General features: G+C 48.2%; 3 protein-coding genes across 6 annotated transcripts; all 3 read right to left on the reverse strand.

The window, feature by feature from the left end:
- Positions 1-21: 21 nt before the first annotated feature.
- Hn (phenylalanine hydroxylase) lies at positions 22-2,625 on the reverse strand. The gene is made up of 5 exons (XM_001352489.4): positions 2,486-2,625; positions 972-1,644; positions 648-910; positions 354-583; positions 22-298 (listed from the first exon to the last, which is right to left on the reverse strand). Exons 1-5 carry the CDS (start codon positions 2,513-2,515, stop codon positions 136-138), a joined length of 1,359 nt encoding a protein of 452 aa, XP_001352525.1. The 5' UTR covers positions 2,516-2,625; the 3' UTR covers positions 22-135.
- A 957-nt stretch (positions 2,626-3,582) lies between these two features.
- On the reverse strand, positions 3,583-11,159 carry LOC6899990 (fibrillin-1). Of its 4 annotated transcripts, none has more exons than XM_033383089.1 (10): positions 10,936-11,159; positions 10,173-10,323; positions 9,224-9,409; positions 8,282-9,157; positions 8,094-8,219; positions 5,452-8,022; positions 4,364-5,385; positions 4,205-4,307; positions 3,952-4,145; positions 3,583-3,843 (listed from the first exon to the last, which is right to left on the reverse strand). In XM_033383089.1, the coding sequence occupies exons 2-10, from the start codon at positions 10,225-10,227 to the stop codon at positions 3,727-3,729; spliced, it is 5,250 nt and encodes a 1,749-aa protein (XP_033238980.1). In that variant the 5' UTR covers positions 10,228-10,323; positions 10,936-11,159; the 3' UTR covers positions 3,583-3,726. The 4 variants fall into 4 exon arrangements, with proteins under 4 accessions (XP_033238980.1, XP_015043662.2, XP_033238979.1 ...); XM_015188176.2 differs by lacking the exon at positions 10,936-11,159 and having other exon boundaries at positions 5,452-6,471; positions 7,054-8,022; positions 10,173-10,745; XM_033383088.1 differs by lacking the exon at positions 10,936-11,159 and adding an exon at positions 10,696-10,739.
- Positions 11,160-12,412: 1,253 nt separating this feature from the next.
- On the reverse strand, positions 12,413-13,319 carry LOC4812617 (heat shock protein 27). The gene has a single exon (XM_001352490.4). The coding sequence runs from the start codon at positions 13,145-13,147 to the stop codon at positions 12,683-12,685; it is 465 nt and encodes a 154-aa protein (XP_001352526.1). The 5' UTR covers positions 13,148-13,319; the 3' UTR covers positions 12,413-12,682.
- Positions 13,320-14,942: the final 1,623 nt, after the last annotated feature.

A 14,942-nucleotide genomic window follows, 5' to 3' on the forward strand; every position in this document is an offset into this window, starting at 1 on the left:
AATAAAAGTCCAGAAAACGGATACACTTTTCGTAATTATTTATTTAGCATATACAAATATACATAAAAATCCTAAAGATCTATAGATAGAGAGAGTATAGTATAGTAGAGTATATAGTATAAAATAGAATGGAATTCAGACACGTAGCTTGACAATGGCATTCTGAAGAATCTGGAACTCGGAGTTGATGTTGTTCATCAGATTCGATATCTGCGGCTTCGAGTCGAGCACTTCGACACTCTGCGTGTAGGCATTGTAGCGGACACCGAACGGACGTGGAATCGAGTTGGCAAATTTACTAAAAAAGAAAGTATAAGCCAAAAAAAAAAGAAAAAAAAGGCGGATCGACTTACATAGTCTTTTCCTTGGCACTCTCGAAACTGTCGGCCACATAGTAGAGGGGCTGGAACTGTGTGATCGGATACTTGGTAATACCAGTCACCTCTGGCTCAAAGTCCTTCAGCATGGGCTTCTCCGTCAGGCAGTACTCCAGCTCGCCGTAGGAGGAGAGCAGACCAGCACCAAAGGCCTTCAGCTCACCCTCCTGACGGCACAGGCCATACTCCACAGTAAACCAGAAGATCTAGTAGTTACAAACGATGGATGGATATTGGGAATTGGGAAGGCAAGTAGAGAGTGTAGCCTACCGTTGAGAGCTTCTCAATGTAATCATCTGGTGCTCCGAGGGAAGCCAATCCAATCTCCTGACTGAACTGGGCAAAAGCAGGATCGGCAAAGAGGGGAACGTGGCCCAGCAGCTCGTGGCAGACATCGGGCTCTGGGGTGTACATGGGCTTGCTGGGATGCCGAATGTACTGAGTGGAGTGGAAGACGCGGAAGGCCAGGCCGGCGAGGAAATCGCGGGAGCTGAGCAGCCCAGCCACAGGGCGAAGGGTGAAGCCAGTACAGTCTGGGGAAATAGAGCAACAAATTGTAGAAGCTTCCTCTCTGCACTGTCTATGAAAACGCACCCCTCAAAAAGTTGGAGACATCCTCCAGCTGTGGAATATTGTCCTCCCTGAAGCCACAATTGTCCACCAGCAGGGGAAAGACATGATTGTACTCGCGACAGGCGTGCGTCTTGTAGAGCTTCGAGAGATTGCGGAAGATAATGCCCCAGGTCTCGATCTCCTCCTTGGAATACTCTACATGGGGCAGAGTCTCGCCATGCTTGTAGTTGTAGGCAATGTCCGCGAAGTACTTGCGGCGCTTGCGGTACTCCGGGTCGGTGAATCCGGGGTGATCGGAGTCCAGTTCGGCGCCATAGCTGAGGATCTGATTGGCAAAGCGATCCAGATCGCGTATACGCCGTGGGAACCAAGGCACTGCCGTGGCATTGTCCTTGTAGTCACGCGAAATGATATTGAAATAGCTGCACTGGTCCTTCACGTCCTCAATAGCCCTGCCCAGGGCCCCGGACTTGCCGTCGCACTCCACGAAGAACTCATAGCCAGGGACACGAAGCGAGGAGCGGGACTCAATGTGCACCAGATTGATGTCGTGCTTCTTGAAGATGGCCAAGATATTGGCCAGGGCACCACTGGACAAAGACGAGTCCTTCGGCGAGAACAGCAGACAGGTATTCCTGGCCTCCTGAATATCGACACCCTCGGCAATATACGCCGAATCCTCAATGCGCGTTGGCTGATGGAGAGTGGAAAGATTTTCATTAGCTTTTCATTATTTCGTTATCGCTTGGAAAAACAATCCCTCCCATTGATTGACACAGAATGTGACCCAGACTGATGCAACAATCTGGGAAACACCCTCATTCCTACTCATCCCTCATGACCATCAGCGGATGATCAATACCCCACTATTGTAAGACGATACAATCAATTGCTCAGAACGAGGATCGAATTTCAAAGGTTAGCCAGGTCCGAAATCAAGGCGAGTTATTCAACCGAAGCCCCACGAGCTTCCACAGACTGCTGCATCATTGAAATTAGTTAGTAGGTGTATCTATGTACTATTTCTCGAGTCTCGAAGGCTTATGTCTGACCGCAATGGCATTCAGAGCATATGGATAGCCATGGGTTTCGCCTAGAACTTGATGAGGCACGGAGAAGATTGTTATGGAGATTCTGATACCACAAGATACTAGAATGCTTAGATCTAGTTTCTTATAAATATTCCACTTTGGTAGATCTTGTTTTGATGCAAAAACTCCAGAAAAAAAAGTCACACTCAATAGGCTGTTCTATAAATATTCCTTTGTCTGGCAATCTGTAGTGTTAACCCAATTTGATGGAAGCTCGAGTTGATTATAGATCCGCTTTCTTGCCTCAAAATAAACTTTGTTTTCACTGGCTGGAATAATACGAGTACTTCTTATATTTTGTGGTTCCACTCAAGGTTAGCAAAAGTTCAAGTCGGGTACAAAAAAATATATACTTGTTATTGCTATTATTATTATTATTGTTATTCTGCGGATCACTTTCTACATATATTCATGTACATGTACGTATGATGTACAGGAACGAACCTTATCAAAGGAGACCTGACGCTGGTACATTTTGAAACGATTCTTCTCTTTTGTCTTCGCTGCGAGATGGGGAACAACAACCGAGCAAACTGGCGAACGCACCGCTCAGCACACGATTTAAAACTGATTTAATTTCTCAGTTAATCATGCGCTTAAATAGACTTTTTTTGCTAGACCCCAAGCCGCACGGGTTCCATAGATAATCTCAATCTCGTGGAGAAGTGAGACGAAAACGAAAACCGAGTGGAAACCAGTCAATAATAATGCGATCAATCGGGCGAGTGAACGGGCGATCTTGGAATAGCATCCACATGCGGTCCAATCGCAGTACTAACTCTGCTTTATGGCTATGGCTATGGCTGTGGCTGTGGGGTTATCAGTTCCTGCGATAGATAGGCCTAACATCGTCTAACATCGCATGCCCCTGCTAAGGGTCGCGCTGGCTTTCTGCCTACAGTTCGAGTATGCTACATATATATGTGTCTATATAAATACTCCCAATCCGATTTGATCGCTCTGCTGGGGTCCATGTTATTTTCTAGACATTATTATTATTTCGGCTAGTTTCTATTTTTTGTTTTCGCAAAACGAATGAAAATAAAACTGAGAACTGAATAATCTTAAATGGTTTCATAATGTGACATGCCGACAGGTTCTAACCAAACGAGTTCAACGGCATTTCTGGGCAATTATTTTGTAGTGAATAATAAATTAGAAGTAGCTGTGGATGTCGATGTCGATGTGTATGTGAAGGTGGAGGTGGGGGCCTGGCACGCGCTATATTTGCTGCTCTACAAATACATTTCATAAATATCGAGTCCACTCACCTGATTTCAGAAAGGAATAACAATCATTCTGGTTTGTGGAACCCATTTGTAATAGCTTGTGGATCAGATAGATTGGGGGAAACAAAAGTTGAGAGTTCATTTCAGTTGGGGAATGCCATACAGACTACAGACTTCAGATTAAACCCCAATCAAAAGATGATGCAATATTTTAAAGAGTTTACAAGACCCAAAAAATAACCCATTTAATTTTCCGCTTATCTGCAAGAACTGTAACAACACTAACAATAATAATGAATAAAAGATCGCCCAAAAAATACATTTAAAGTATTTATTTATTTAAATTAGGCATTAAAAAAAAGATATAAGAAGTATTTGCATAAATGGCGCCTCCAACAGTATTCTTCTCGTTCAATTGCTCAACGAGTAGATAGCTTGTACCCCAAGTACTGGGCTCTAGAAATTCGCATTGTACCTATGCCAGAGCGAGGTGAGGGTGCCGCGTTTCAGATGCGTCTGGGGACTCGATTGCGGGCGCACGTTCTTCAGAGTACAGCCCACGGGCAGGTTGACCTACAAAATACACAAACGAGATGCATTCGAATGAGATACAGATGGAAACCTTCGCTGGTGCGCTCCTATTACTGGCTTTGGCGTTGGCTTTGGCTTTGGCCCACTTACGGATTGGTGGGCCGTCACTCGGACGGGCTCTTTATCGGGACAGACCACATAGGACTCATGGCCATCGAACAGACTGCCGCTGGCGGCAGGCTTCTCCCTTAGTTGTGCTGGCGCTGAACTCAAGGACAGGGACTCGGACTCGGATTCGGGATAGGCAATCTCTGGTTGTGCAGGTGCAGGTGAGGGCTTGGCAGCTGAAAGAACGAGGTGCTATATATTGAAATTTCTAAAAAGAAAACCGGATATCTCTTACCCTTGACATGAATGTGGAAACTGCAGCTGAGGGTCACACCGTCAGTGGTGGTTGCCTCGTATTTGATGGCATGATCGCCCAGCCTAAACAAAGCACCAGGGAACTGAAAAAAAGTCAATCGTATCATATTCTATAGTATGTTTCGATTCGAATACTTACATGAGACTTGAAGATCTTCAACAATTTGCCTTCAAAGCGGGGCTCTTCCCAGACAACCGAACGCAGATTCTGATTCTCCTTCAGATGAACCTCAATCGACGGTGGGCAATAGTTGGATGTATCTGAGCCCAGGTCCACCCTGAAGCTCTCACTGCGCTCAGGAGCGACACCAATGAGATTCTTTGATGTTTGAACAGAGTCTAGTCTTGGGAAGGATGCGGGGCTAGATGGGGTCGATGGTTCAGGAAGAGAAGATAGTCTGGCAAATTGAGCGGGCCTGGAAAATGTCGGAAATGGAGCTGGTTGGCGGACTGTACTCCGTGTGGGAAATGTGGGAAACGGTGCGGGGGCAGGGGCTGAAGACCGGGAGGAAAATGTGGGAAATGCAGCAGGTCTGGAGAACCCTGAATGACTCTGAACTGGAGCGGAGGAAAATGTGAATAAATTGGACTCTGTCGTTGGCGCCGCCTTGATGGTGATGATCGTTTGACATGCGGCACTCTGCCTCGTCTGTGGGTCCTGAGCCCGGAACCCAATCTTGTGGATGCCAGCCGGAAGGTGAGCCTCCAGCTGCTTGGCCCAGGCGGGAAAAACAGCCACATTTCGGTAGTCCAGATTCGTCTCGGGCCTCTGCAGGGTCACATGAGCCTTGACCTCACCGCGATGCAGAAGGATCACCACATTCTCGGGACATTTAATGTAGGGCCGAGCTCTTGTGGCTGTCTGCTGTACGGGCGGTATATTCTGCAGAGACTGCGATCGGATCCAGGGCAGTTGATTGTTGAAGAAACTGCTGCCGAACGGCTGACAGTTGAGATCGGATCCAAAGGACCAGCCCTGCAGGGCCATGCAGGAGGCCAGCAAAGGTCCAGTAGGCACAAAGCCAGCATTGCACCGCAGGTGGCAGATGGCCCCAAAGCTGGAAGGACCCTGTGTACAGCTTGCAGGAGAAATGACACCATTGCGGGCCTGTTTCAGGGCAGGACATATCGATTGGGTCTGCACACGACGCTGGACAAGAGCTAAAACGAAGTCAAGTTATCACAGATCGGTTCGTTGGGTGATTGGATCCTCTATCTGATACTTACGCACGCACTTGTTCTCCTGACCCTCCCAAACACCAGCGGATCCGCAACTCCTGATCTCCGATCCCTGGAGGGTGAAGCCCGGATTGCAGGTGACCCTGCAGCGACTGTTGTAGAACTGCGTGCGCTTGTGGCGATACTTGTTGCAGCGGGCCTTGCCGTTCGCCGGCGCCTGGAAGCGTGGACAGGCATCCCGTGGCTGGGGTTGTCTCTGAGTGACCCAGGGAATCTGCGGAAGCCTGGTATTCACTGATTCAATAGAAGGAAACCTTGGTGCTTCTGGAGCTGCAGAAGGATATTTTGGAGCTTTGCCCAGCTCGGGAAATGAGGGAAATGGGTTTGGTTTTGGTAAGACGGGGAGAGCAGGCGGCAGTCGCTCTTCTGGACGGGCTTTGGGTAGTTCGGGAAATGTAGGAAATGGATTTGCTTTTGGTAGCTCGGGAAGAGGCGAAGCCCTTGGTGGCTGAGGCACATCCAGGCAGGTCCTTCCATCAATGGAGAGTCTCTTGCCGGAGGAGCACTCGCACCGGAAACCGCCTGGTTCATTAACACAGCTGCCAGCTAGACAGTTCTCCTTGCCCAGCGAACACTCGTCCACGTCCTGGCACGTCCTGAGATCGCTGTCCAACTGATAGCCGGCCGGGCAGGCGCACTTGAAGGAGCCCTGGCTATTCTCGCAGCGATGCGAGCAGCCCCCGTTGTTCAACTGGCACTCGTCGACGTCCACACAGCTGCCATCGGCGCCGAGCAGGAGGCCCAGTCCGCATTTGATGGGTTCGCAGCCATCGGAGGTGGAGGTCCTCTGACTGCCAGGAGGACAGCCAACCAGGGCGGGGCGGCAGCTCCGATTGTCCTCCTGGAGGATGTAGCCCAAGGGGCAGCCGCACTCGAAGCTGCCCTTCTTGTTGATGCACTCGTGGGTGCAGCCGCCCGAGAGAAGTCCGGCACACTCGTCTATGTCCTGGCAGCTCCTTCCATCTTCGGACAGCTCGTAGCCCCGCTCGCAGGCACACGCATGGGTACCTAGAAGATTAATGCAGATGTCGCTACAGTTTCCGTACTCCTGCGAGCACTCGTCGATGTCCAAGCACCCAAAGCCATCCGTCGTGATCTCAAACCCGGACTCGCAGGCGCAAGCAAAGCCCCCTGGCTGGTTGAGGCAAAGCTGCTTGCATTGGCCATTGCCATGGAGACACTCGTCGATGTCCTGGCAGGTGCGCCCGTCCTCGGCCAGAGCATACCCCAGGGGACAGGCGCACTGGAATCTCCCCGGCAGATTCAAGCAGAAGTGCGAGCAGTTGCCGTTGGCCAGCGAGCACTCGTCAATGTCCAGGCACGGTGAGGGTTCAGATGATGATGAGTCGTTAGGCGATGATGTGGATGATGATTCGGATGATGATGTGGATGTGATGATGTGATTGTCCAGCCCTAGAGCATAGCCAGCTGGACAAAGGCAGGTGTAGGAACCATTGAGGTTCTCGCAAAGCATATCCTCATGGCATTTGTGCATCTCCCTCGCGCACTCGTCAATGTCAAAGCAGTAGCCGCGAAGTCCCTCCAGCCGGAGCAGCTCATATCCCGGCGAGCACTCGCACCCATACGAACCTGGCAGATTGCGGCACACCTGCTGGCAGCCGCCGTTCTCCACCTGGCACTCGTCCACGTCCTGACACCCCTTGCCGTCCGCGCCGAGGCGGAAGCCGTCGCGACAGGAGCAGGCACCGCCACGAGCCGTGAGGCAGATCTGCTCGCACCCATTGTTGTTGACCTCGCACAGATCCTCGGCCACGCAGGTGAACTCCTCCACGAGGGTCAGGCCGACAGGACACAAGCACTGGTAGCCACCATCTGTGTTGAGGCAACTGTGGCTGCACAGATGGCTCTCCTCCGCACACTCGTCGATGTCCTGGCAGCTGAAGACCTCGCTGGTGTAACCGGGCGGACAGAGGCAGCTAAAGCTGCTGTTGTCCTCGCTGGGCACACAGCTGCCCGGACGACAGCGGTCGTGGCCGTTATCCGTGGTGCAGGCCGACTCGGCCACCACGCAGCTGTGCTGATCCTCGGCCAGATCGTAGCCCTGAGGACACTTGCACTTGTAGTTGCCATCCGGCAGGTTCTCGCACTCGTGGGCACAGCGAGTGCGATTCAGTTTCGGATTGTCCAGGTCCTGGCAGCCGTCGAGGGCGCAGCTCTGTTTATCCTCCAGCAGATGGTAGCCCGAGTGACAGTGGCAGCGATAGGAGCCAATGGTGTTCTGACACTTTTGCTGGCAGAAGCGAGGCTTGGGATGTTCCTCGTCCTCGCCATCGTCGATGTCACACTCGTCAATGTCCTGGCACTCGCTGCCATCGGGCGAGAGCTGGAACCCAGGGTTGCACTGCACCTTAGGGCTGGGCTGCGATACTTCCTCAACTGAGATCTCGTTATCCTCCTCCGTGGGCTCTGACAATGCAGTCTCAATGGCGGCCTCTTCTTGGGTGACCAATGCCACCACACAGCGATATGATCCGGGCAAGTTCTCACAACCATTCTGACAGTCTGAAGATAGTTCTGCATTGGTGCACTCGTCGATGTCTGAAATAGATTCAGAAATAGATGTCATATAAGAAACGTATGGTATGCAGATATCTGAATTATGTGCTTACCCACGCAGGACTTTCCCGTTGAGGCATCTAGTTGGTAGCCCTTCTGGCAGGCGCATTGAAAGCTTCCCGGCAGATTGTTGCAAATCTCTGAACAGCCACCATTCAACTCCTGACACTCATCGATATCTGGGGAGAGAGGAGGACTTTAGATGACTTCGATATATAAGGATAAGAACCAGGATACCCACCAAGACAGCTCACGTAATCGCTGGGATCTAAGGTATAGCCTTCCCGGCAGCTGCACTTCAGGACGGGCTCGTTCTCGTCTGGATACAAGAGGCGCTTGCATATGTGCTCACATCCACCGCGATCTTCACCGCAGTCTTCGTCCAGGAATCGAGGTGTGTATGGATCTTTCGTGGGCTCAACCACCACATTGATTTCGGTTACTTCTTCGACCTTGACTTCAGGTTCAATGGGAGTTTCAACACGCTCTGCTTCATCGACGCGTACGACAATTTCCGGTTCAGGTTTTGGCTCATCGATCGACCCTGGCAACACTTCTGGCTGTGGTTCGACTTCCACTGGGAGCTCCTCTACAGGTGCCTTGACAGGTTCTGTTGGTTGTGTAGCCTCCTCCACGGACTCAACAACTTCCTCTTCGACTGGTGGTGGAGGTGGTGGCGGCGGTTCGCTCTCAGTCACCTTTGGCTCCTCTTCAACCAAATTATCGGTATCGTTGTCATCGTCATTGGTGATGGTCTCGTACTCATCGTAGTCCTCGCCCTCGAGATCCCCGCCATCTCCGCCATCCCCATCGGTGTACTCCACCTGGGGAATGCAGGTGGGCAGCTCGCCCACCCACTGTTTGTCGTGGCAGTACATCGCTGAGGTCTCCAAAAACTCGAACTCGTAGTTCTCATTGCACGCGAAGTAGGCCACAAGGAAGATCTTCTCGCCCCGGCGGCGACGCTCGTACTTGACCACTAGTCCGTGGCTGATCTCTGGGGCCATCACCTTTGCCTCGATGCAGCTCAAGTCTAGAATCGCAGCCAAGGGCAGAGGGACCTTGGGCTCCTCTGGTATGGCCAAAACCCTCTTCTTGCGTTCAGAGACCGCGGAAGCTGTAAACGGATATGTCTCATTAGAAATAAGAGATCAAAAAGGATAAGCATTGCTCTCCAACCTACCCTTCACACAACTGGGTGGCTCTCCCTGCCATTTGTCGGTCTCCGAGTTGCAGATCAGCTCCGCCGCTCCCCTCAGATCGAAGCCCGCCTTGCAGGTATATGTCGCAGTGATTGTGTCATCGTTCAATGCTATCTTCGCCGTGGCATGCCTCACCAATGGCGCCACCTCACAGTCCTCCAGTGCCGCTGAAAAGCCACATACACACATGTAGGTTAATCTCTCAAACAGCTGTTCTCACACTCCGCTCTCAGATGCTATCGGAGACACGCGGATAGTTATGGAGAGGGGCCATAAAACTAACCGAAACAATCATCTGAATCTTTGCCAAAAGACTTTTCATTGTCGTCTATAAGTTTTCTATTTCTTTTTCAACATTTTCTTAGATGCTCTGGTGCTCTTTTTGGCTTTTCGTTTGGGATAATTTACGATCAGTTTTTATGTTCCTCATTTCTGAATGCCGGCCGGTAATTAAATGATCTATTTTGTTAGTGGAATGGGGGCCGCGTGCTGGCAATGACTCATTTTCTCTTCCCTAAGATTTTTCTGAAGAAAAGGTGTCATAAAATCGTACATACATATGTGTATAGTATGGTCCATTAGCTGTTACCATAAACTGATCATAAAGGCAATTTCGTGTTCGTTTTTTATGGATTTCCATATATATGTACATATAGATTGAAGGGACAAATGTCATTTATTAAAATGGAAAATATAAGTGATTGTTTTATGGTAATTCCTTTAATAAAAGTTCATATTTTTAGAAGATCTGAAAATTTAGAATTTTCAAAAATGAAAGTGGCATATTTTAGATGCACAAAATTTCTTAGAATTCCTCCACTAATGAAAATGATTGGATCTTTTCTAATAGGGAAATTTCTTCCCGAAAATATGGCCCCATAAAGTTGCCTTCCTCCGTGACTTTCTCCATAACTTTTCGCCCACACTTACCTGCAGCAAATGCAACGCATGACAGGGCACATAAAACATATTTGACCGCCCACATATTGCCGCCCTAGACACGAACACGATCCTTGTAGACTCGATGCGGTTCACACCTTTCCACTCACTCACTCGACGGGGTTTGTGCTTCTTCGGTTTTCTTTTATAAATAAGAAGTCATTAATAAAATTTCACGATTTGTCTTTGCTTTCCTTTCAGAACATATTTATGGGACAAGAGATGAAAGTATATATGCAAAGAAACCATTAAGATTAAGGCGGCTTTATAAATAGCCCATGTTCAACACTTTCTATATATGTACACGTATAAATGGGAGACAATATTTGCTGGAACTCAAGAAGATGACCATTCAACACTTCTTTTGGACAATTGGAGTTCATTGGGAGTATTCCACATTTATGATATGGTAAATAAAAAAAAAAGTTCTACATATACATATGTATGTGGTGTATAGTTATTTTCACTGATTGAAGGAGACAAGAACCGATTTCCTAGGGAGAAGAGAACGCACCGTTTCCGACCAGAGCCAAGGCAAGACTGAGGAGCCAAAGAGATTCCTACTTTTCTCGAAGGGAAGCACACGGAACACACCGAATTTCCCTGTCTCCAAAGATAGATGTATGTATATATGTATATACATACATATGTATACTTATAGTATATACGCTGATATTTCATGACTATCATAAAGTAAATTAGTGCGAGAGCGCACAAGTGTCGCCCCTCTTTGGGAGAAGGAAACTATTTTTACCCATGGAAGAAGACTTGTCATTAGCATAGGCCCACCAGAATTGATGGCTCCGTTCTGTTCTGTGCTGTTCCGTTCCGTTCCAGATGCTTCTGTTATTTGCTTTTGCATTGAACTTGATCGCAGACCGATCCGATGATCCGATGATCCATCCTTCAGCGCTGTCAGAAATGCTTGTCGAGAAAAATTATTAATATTAGTTAACATTCCATTACATAAATAAAACACTCAATCATCTTGAATCAAATGCGCCGCCTCGCCTCGCATTGCTCTATTCAGTTCTGTTCTGGGCTGTTCAGCTGAGTTCGGTGCCAATTGTAAATTGTTTTTAATTAAACAAAATTAAATACAATACGAAAGTCGCACCGCGTAGGTGTGTTACACTCGCAGCACTCTTCGACTTATTTGGCCAGCCAAACAAACATGTTATTCTATAGAAAATAAACCCGTATCGTATAGAACCTATATAGTTAAGTAGCTCACAGACCGAACGTGGCTCGTTCCCATATGGGTGGAGAGCAGTCGCTGTCCCTCCGGGTCCCCTTCGATCTTCCATCCACAACCATCCAATTGTGCGGCCAGACCTCGGACATCGGACATCGGAACTCGGACCTCGGTGTTTTATAGCTTACAATTTGATTGACAAATTGTTTTATGGCTCAAACAACTGAAAATGGTTTAAGGCTGTACATAATTGACCGATCCGATCCATGGGATTGAATCGTGGATTGACAGACAATTGGACGCGTTTAAAGTCGCTGGCTATTGGGCCATTCCACACGTTTCAATTCCATGCTTTTCTTCTAATGAAGGCTTTGCCATTCATTCATTTCAGTTGGGGCGTTTCTAGCCGCTCGCTTCTTGGTAATTGCATGCGTTTTTAAACGCTTGCCAAACGCATGCGCGGTTAAAAACGCCAGACAATCGCCTAGTGCTTTTCATCACTTTGAACCAAATTTGTGGGCGTGCGAATTTGTTCTACGCGCTCACACTTTGTATGGTCAAATGATATACTCGCACATATGTACATTTGTATATCTAGATTAGTTTTTCCAGCTCATGCGATTCAAGCGATTTCTGTGCGTTTTCTCTGTGTAGGTTTATGCTCGAGGCGGTTCTCGTCGCTGTCTCGTTATTTATGGATCCATTTACATTTTAACTTAACCTTAGATGGCATTTGCGGAAATTGCCCAAGGGCGTGGTATGCACATATACGTATATGTACGTCTCTAGTCTCTAGATATACTTTTATATATAGTATATACTTTTGTCTGGACAGTCGACTGCCGCGGCGACTGTTTTTTTTTTCTTGTCTGTGCTTTGAGTCGGACTTATGTTGACATTTTCCTCGGCATCGTCCCATTGTTTCGGTTTTGTATGGGACATCCGCTGGCCCTGGTGCACCACAGACCACAGACCCCTTCCCCCATATAAGACTATAGCCACTGTTTCAATTAATTATTAATAAATTAAACCTTTATTTTATTTAACTAAACAAATGAAATATTTCCTTGTTAATTACAAAAAGAGTCCAATTATTTTCCCTTTGGATTGGGCTTACTTAGAATTAAGAGACTCGGAAAATCTACGGAAATCTTCAATAGACTTCTGAAATATTTCCGATCGGGTGCATTAATGGGTCTTTCTTTTAATTTTTTTTCTTTGCACCAACAGAAACTAAAAAAAAAAAAACAAAACACATAAATCCTGTGCACTCTGGCTGCTCCGGCGCTCCGCCCGATCCCTGGGGTTAGTTTTTAATGCTGAGATATGCGGGACCCACTTGACGGACGTAGACACTCCGCTCGTTGCTCAGATACGGCGGACAGCGCACGGTGAGGATGCCATCGGAGGACAGCTCCGACCGGACATCGTTCGGGTAGTATCCACGGGGCAGCACGAATCGCTTGACAATGTGGCGTCCCACGAAGGTGTCTCCGTCGCGACGCTTCTCGTGCTTGGCCTCCACCACCACCGTATCGCCGGTGGTCTTCACTGTGATCTCGTACGGCTTGAACTGGTGCACATCCACGTTGGCCTCGAACCCGTCCTTGCCCACGATCACCCTGCTCAGATCGGGCGCGGAGCCCACGCGCGACAGCGAGCGCTTCCAGTAGGGCAGATCCCAGTCGTTGATGTCCCAGTCGCGCCACAAGCGACGACGGTAATCCCAGTAATCCCAGTCGGTGTTGTTCGTAGACGGAACCAGAGCCATCTCAGCTATTTGTGTTTTCTGTTCTCTTTTTTATCGGGTGTTGTTCCTCGAGAGCTCTCAGGACGCAGCAACGCAGCGATCGATCTATTCGACTTTTCACTTTTTCGTTTCGACTTCGACGCGTTCTCTTCTAAACGTCCACTCGCGATTTTTGCTCTGAGCAAATTAAACTTGCAACCGACAGAAGCCGCCGCTTTTATAGCGCTATGCCCCGCTCGAAAGTGGGCTCAGCCCCGGCTCCGATCGGCTCAGACTCGACAGCCAATGACAGTTGTGACGTAGAAGCCAGGCAGCAGTATGGGCTATGGGCTATGGGGTGTGGGGTGTGGGGTGTGGGGTATATGCTATGGGGTCTCGGGCGATGTTTTCGATTGTTTATCTTGAGAAATGAATTTCTGCTGTGATCTGTTCTGTTCCGAAAGGGGGCTGGCTGACTCTGTGGGCCGAAAACGTCTATGGCTATGCAACAAGATCTGAATGGCAAATGGAAAATGGCAAACGGCATTTCCTTGAGGCGATAGAGGTTTGTGTTGGGTGTTGAGCCACTTCCGCAGTGGCCGGAAAGTTAGAGAAGGTTCCCCGAAGGGTAGAGAGCTTAATAAATAGAGATTCATAGTAAAAAAAAACGCACTGGAGGAGAAGTCTGCAAGGGTTTCAATTACTGCCTAAATCATCTCTTACTTGACCACATTTCCAGCCGGCCTTCCCCCTCCCATTATATCTACTTCCGCCCTACAAAAACTGACCTTCCTAGCTCTTGTCCCATCCCCATCTCTTTGTACTTCTCCTTCTCTTTCTCTCTCTCTCTCTGTGGTGTACCCATCCAAAACCCATTCTCCCATATCGCCAACGCCTTTAAAGCAAGCCATGCCAAAAAGCGAACAAAAATTCCAAAACCCAACAGTCAAAAAAGATCGCTCAGCGCTTCAGCGTTTTCAACTTAATTACGCAGCATTTCCGCTTGCTCAGATACAAATGTATCTAAAGCTAAATTGAAAAAATCAAAATAAAATTAAAACAAAAAGAAAAAAAGCAGCGACGCAGATGGGGGGGACATTTCTTTGGCGGAAATCCGAAACAGCGCATAATTCTTTTCACTTTTTGACCAAATTTGGCTTTGAGTTTGTTGTTGTACAATTTAAGCCGCTACAAGATATAAATCAAGCAGATACAGATACAGATACACAGCCAGACAGACAGACAGACAAAGCCAACATATACATGGATTACAGATACACAATCTATAGATACAGCTACACAGATACAACAGGGGGAGTGTGGGAGGGCTGCTGCTGCTGCTGCTGCTGCGGTATTCGTAGTCATGACAAAAAGGCAATTTGTACAATTTTCGATGGTACAATGTTGCAGGGAAGATTAGCCAAAGCGACAACAACAACAATTGTCGCGCCATCCATGTACATAACATTTATGGGCCTGACCTGCCTCTGAGCCCCCCCCTTCCCACCTCTATAGATGGAACCCGTGCCCATAACAATGCACAATCATCGATGGGACTGTGATTGGGATTGGGGCTGGCTGTGGCCCACCCTGATTGTAATTGTAATTATACCCTGGCGCATTAGGGGTATTACTGTATCCAGAAGATGTTCGCCCAGTATAGAAGATAGCAGCTCCGAATTCTCTAGAGTATATGCCCATAAAAGAGTTTAAATCGGAACCGAAAAGATAGCATCACTAGATCTCCCAGGGTATCCAATGATTCGCGCATCGAAAATCTCCCATTCCCTGCTGTTGTTGGATTAGATATTGCGTGTATTTGATAATAATTGTAACT

Source organism: Drosophila pseudoobscura, chromosome X (genome assembly GCF_009870125.1).
Source record: "Drosophila pseudoobscura strain MV-25-SWS-2005 chromosome X, UCI_Dpse_MV25, whole genome shotgun sequence".
NCBI classification, from domain to species: Eukaryota; Metazoa; Arthropoda; class Insecta; order Diptera; family Drosophilidae; genus Drosophila; species Drosophila pseudoobscura.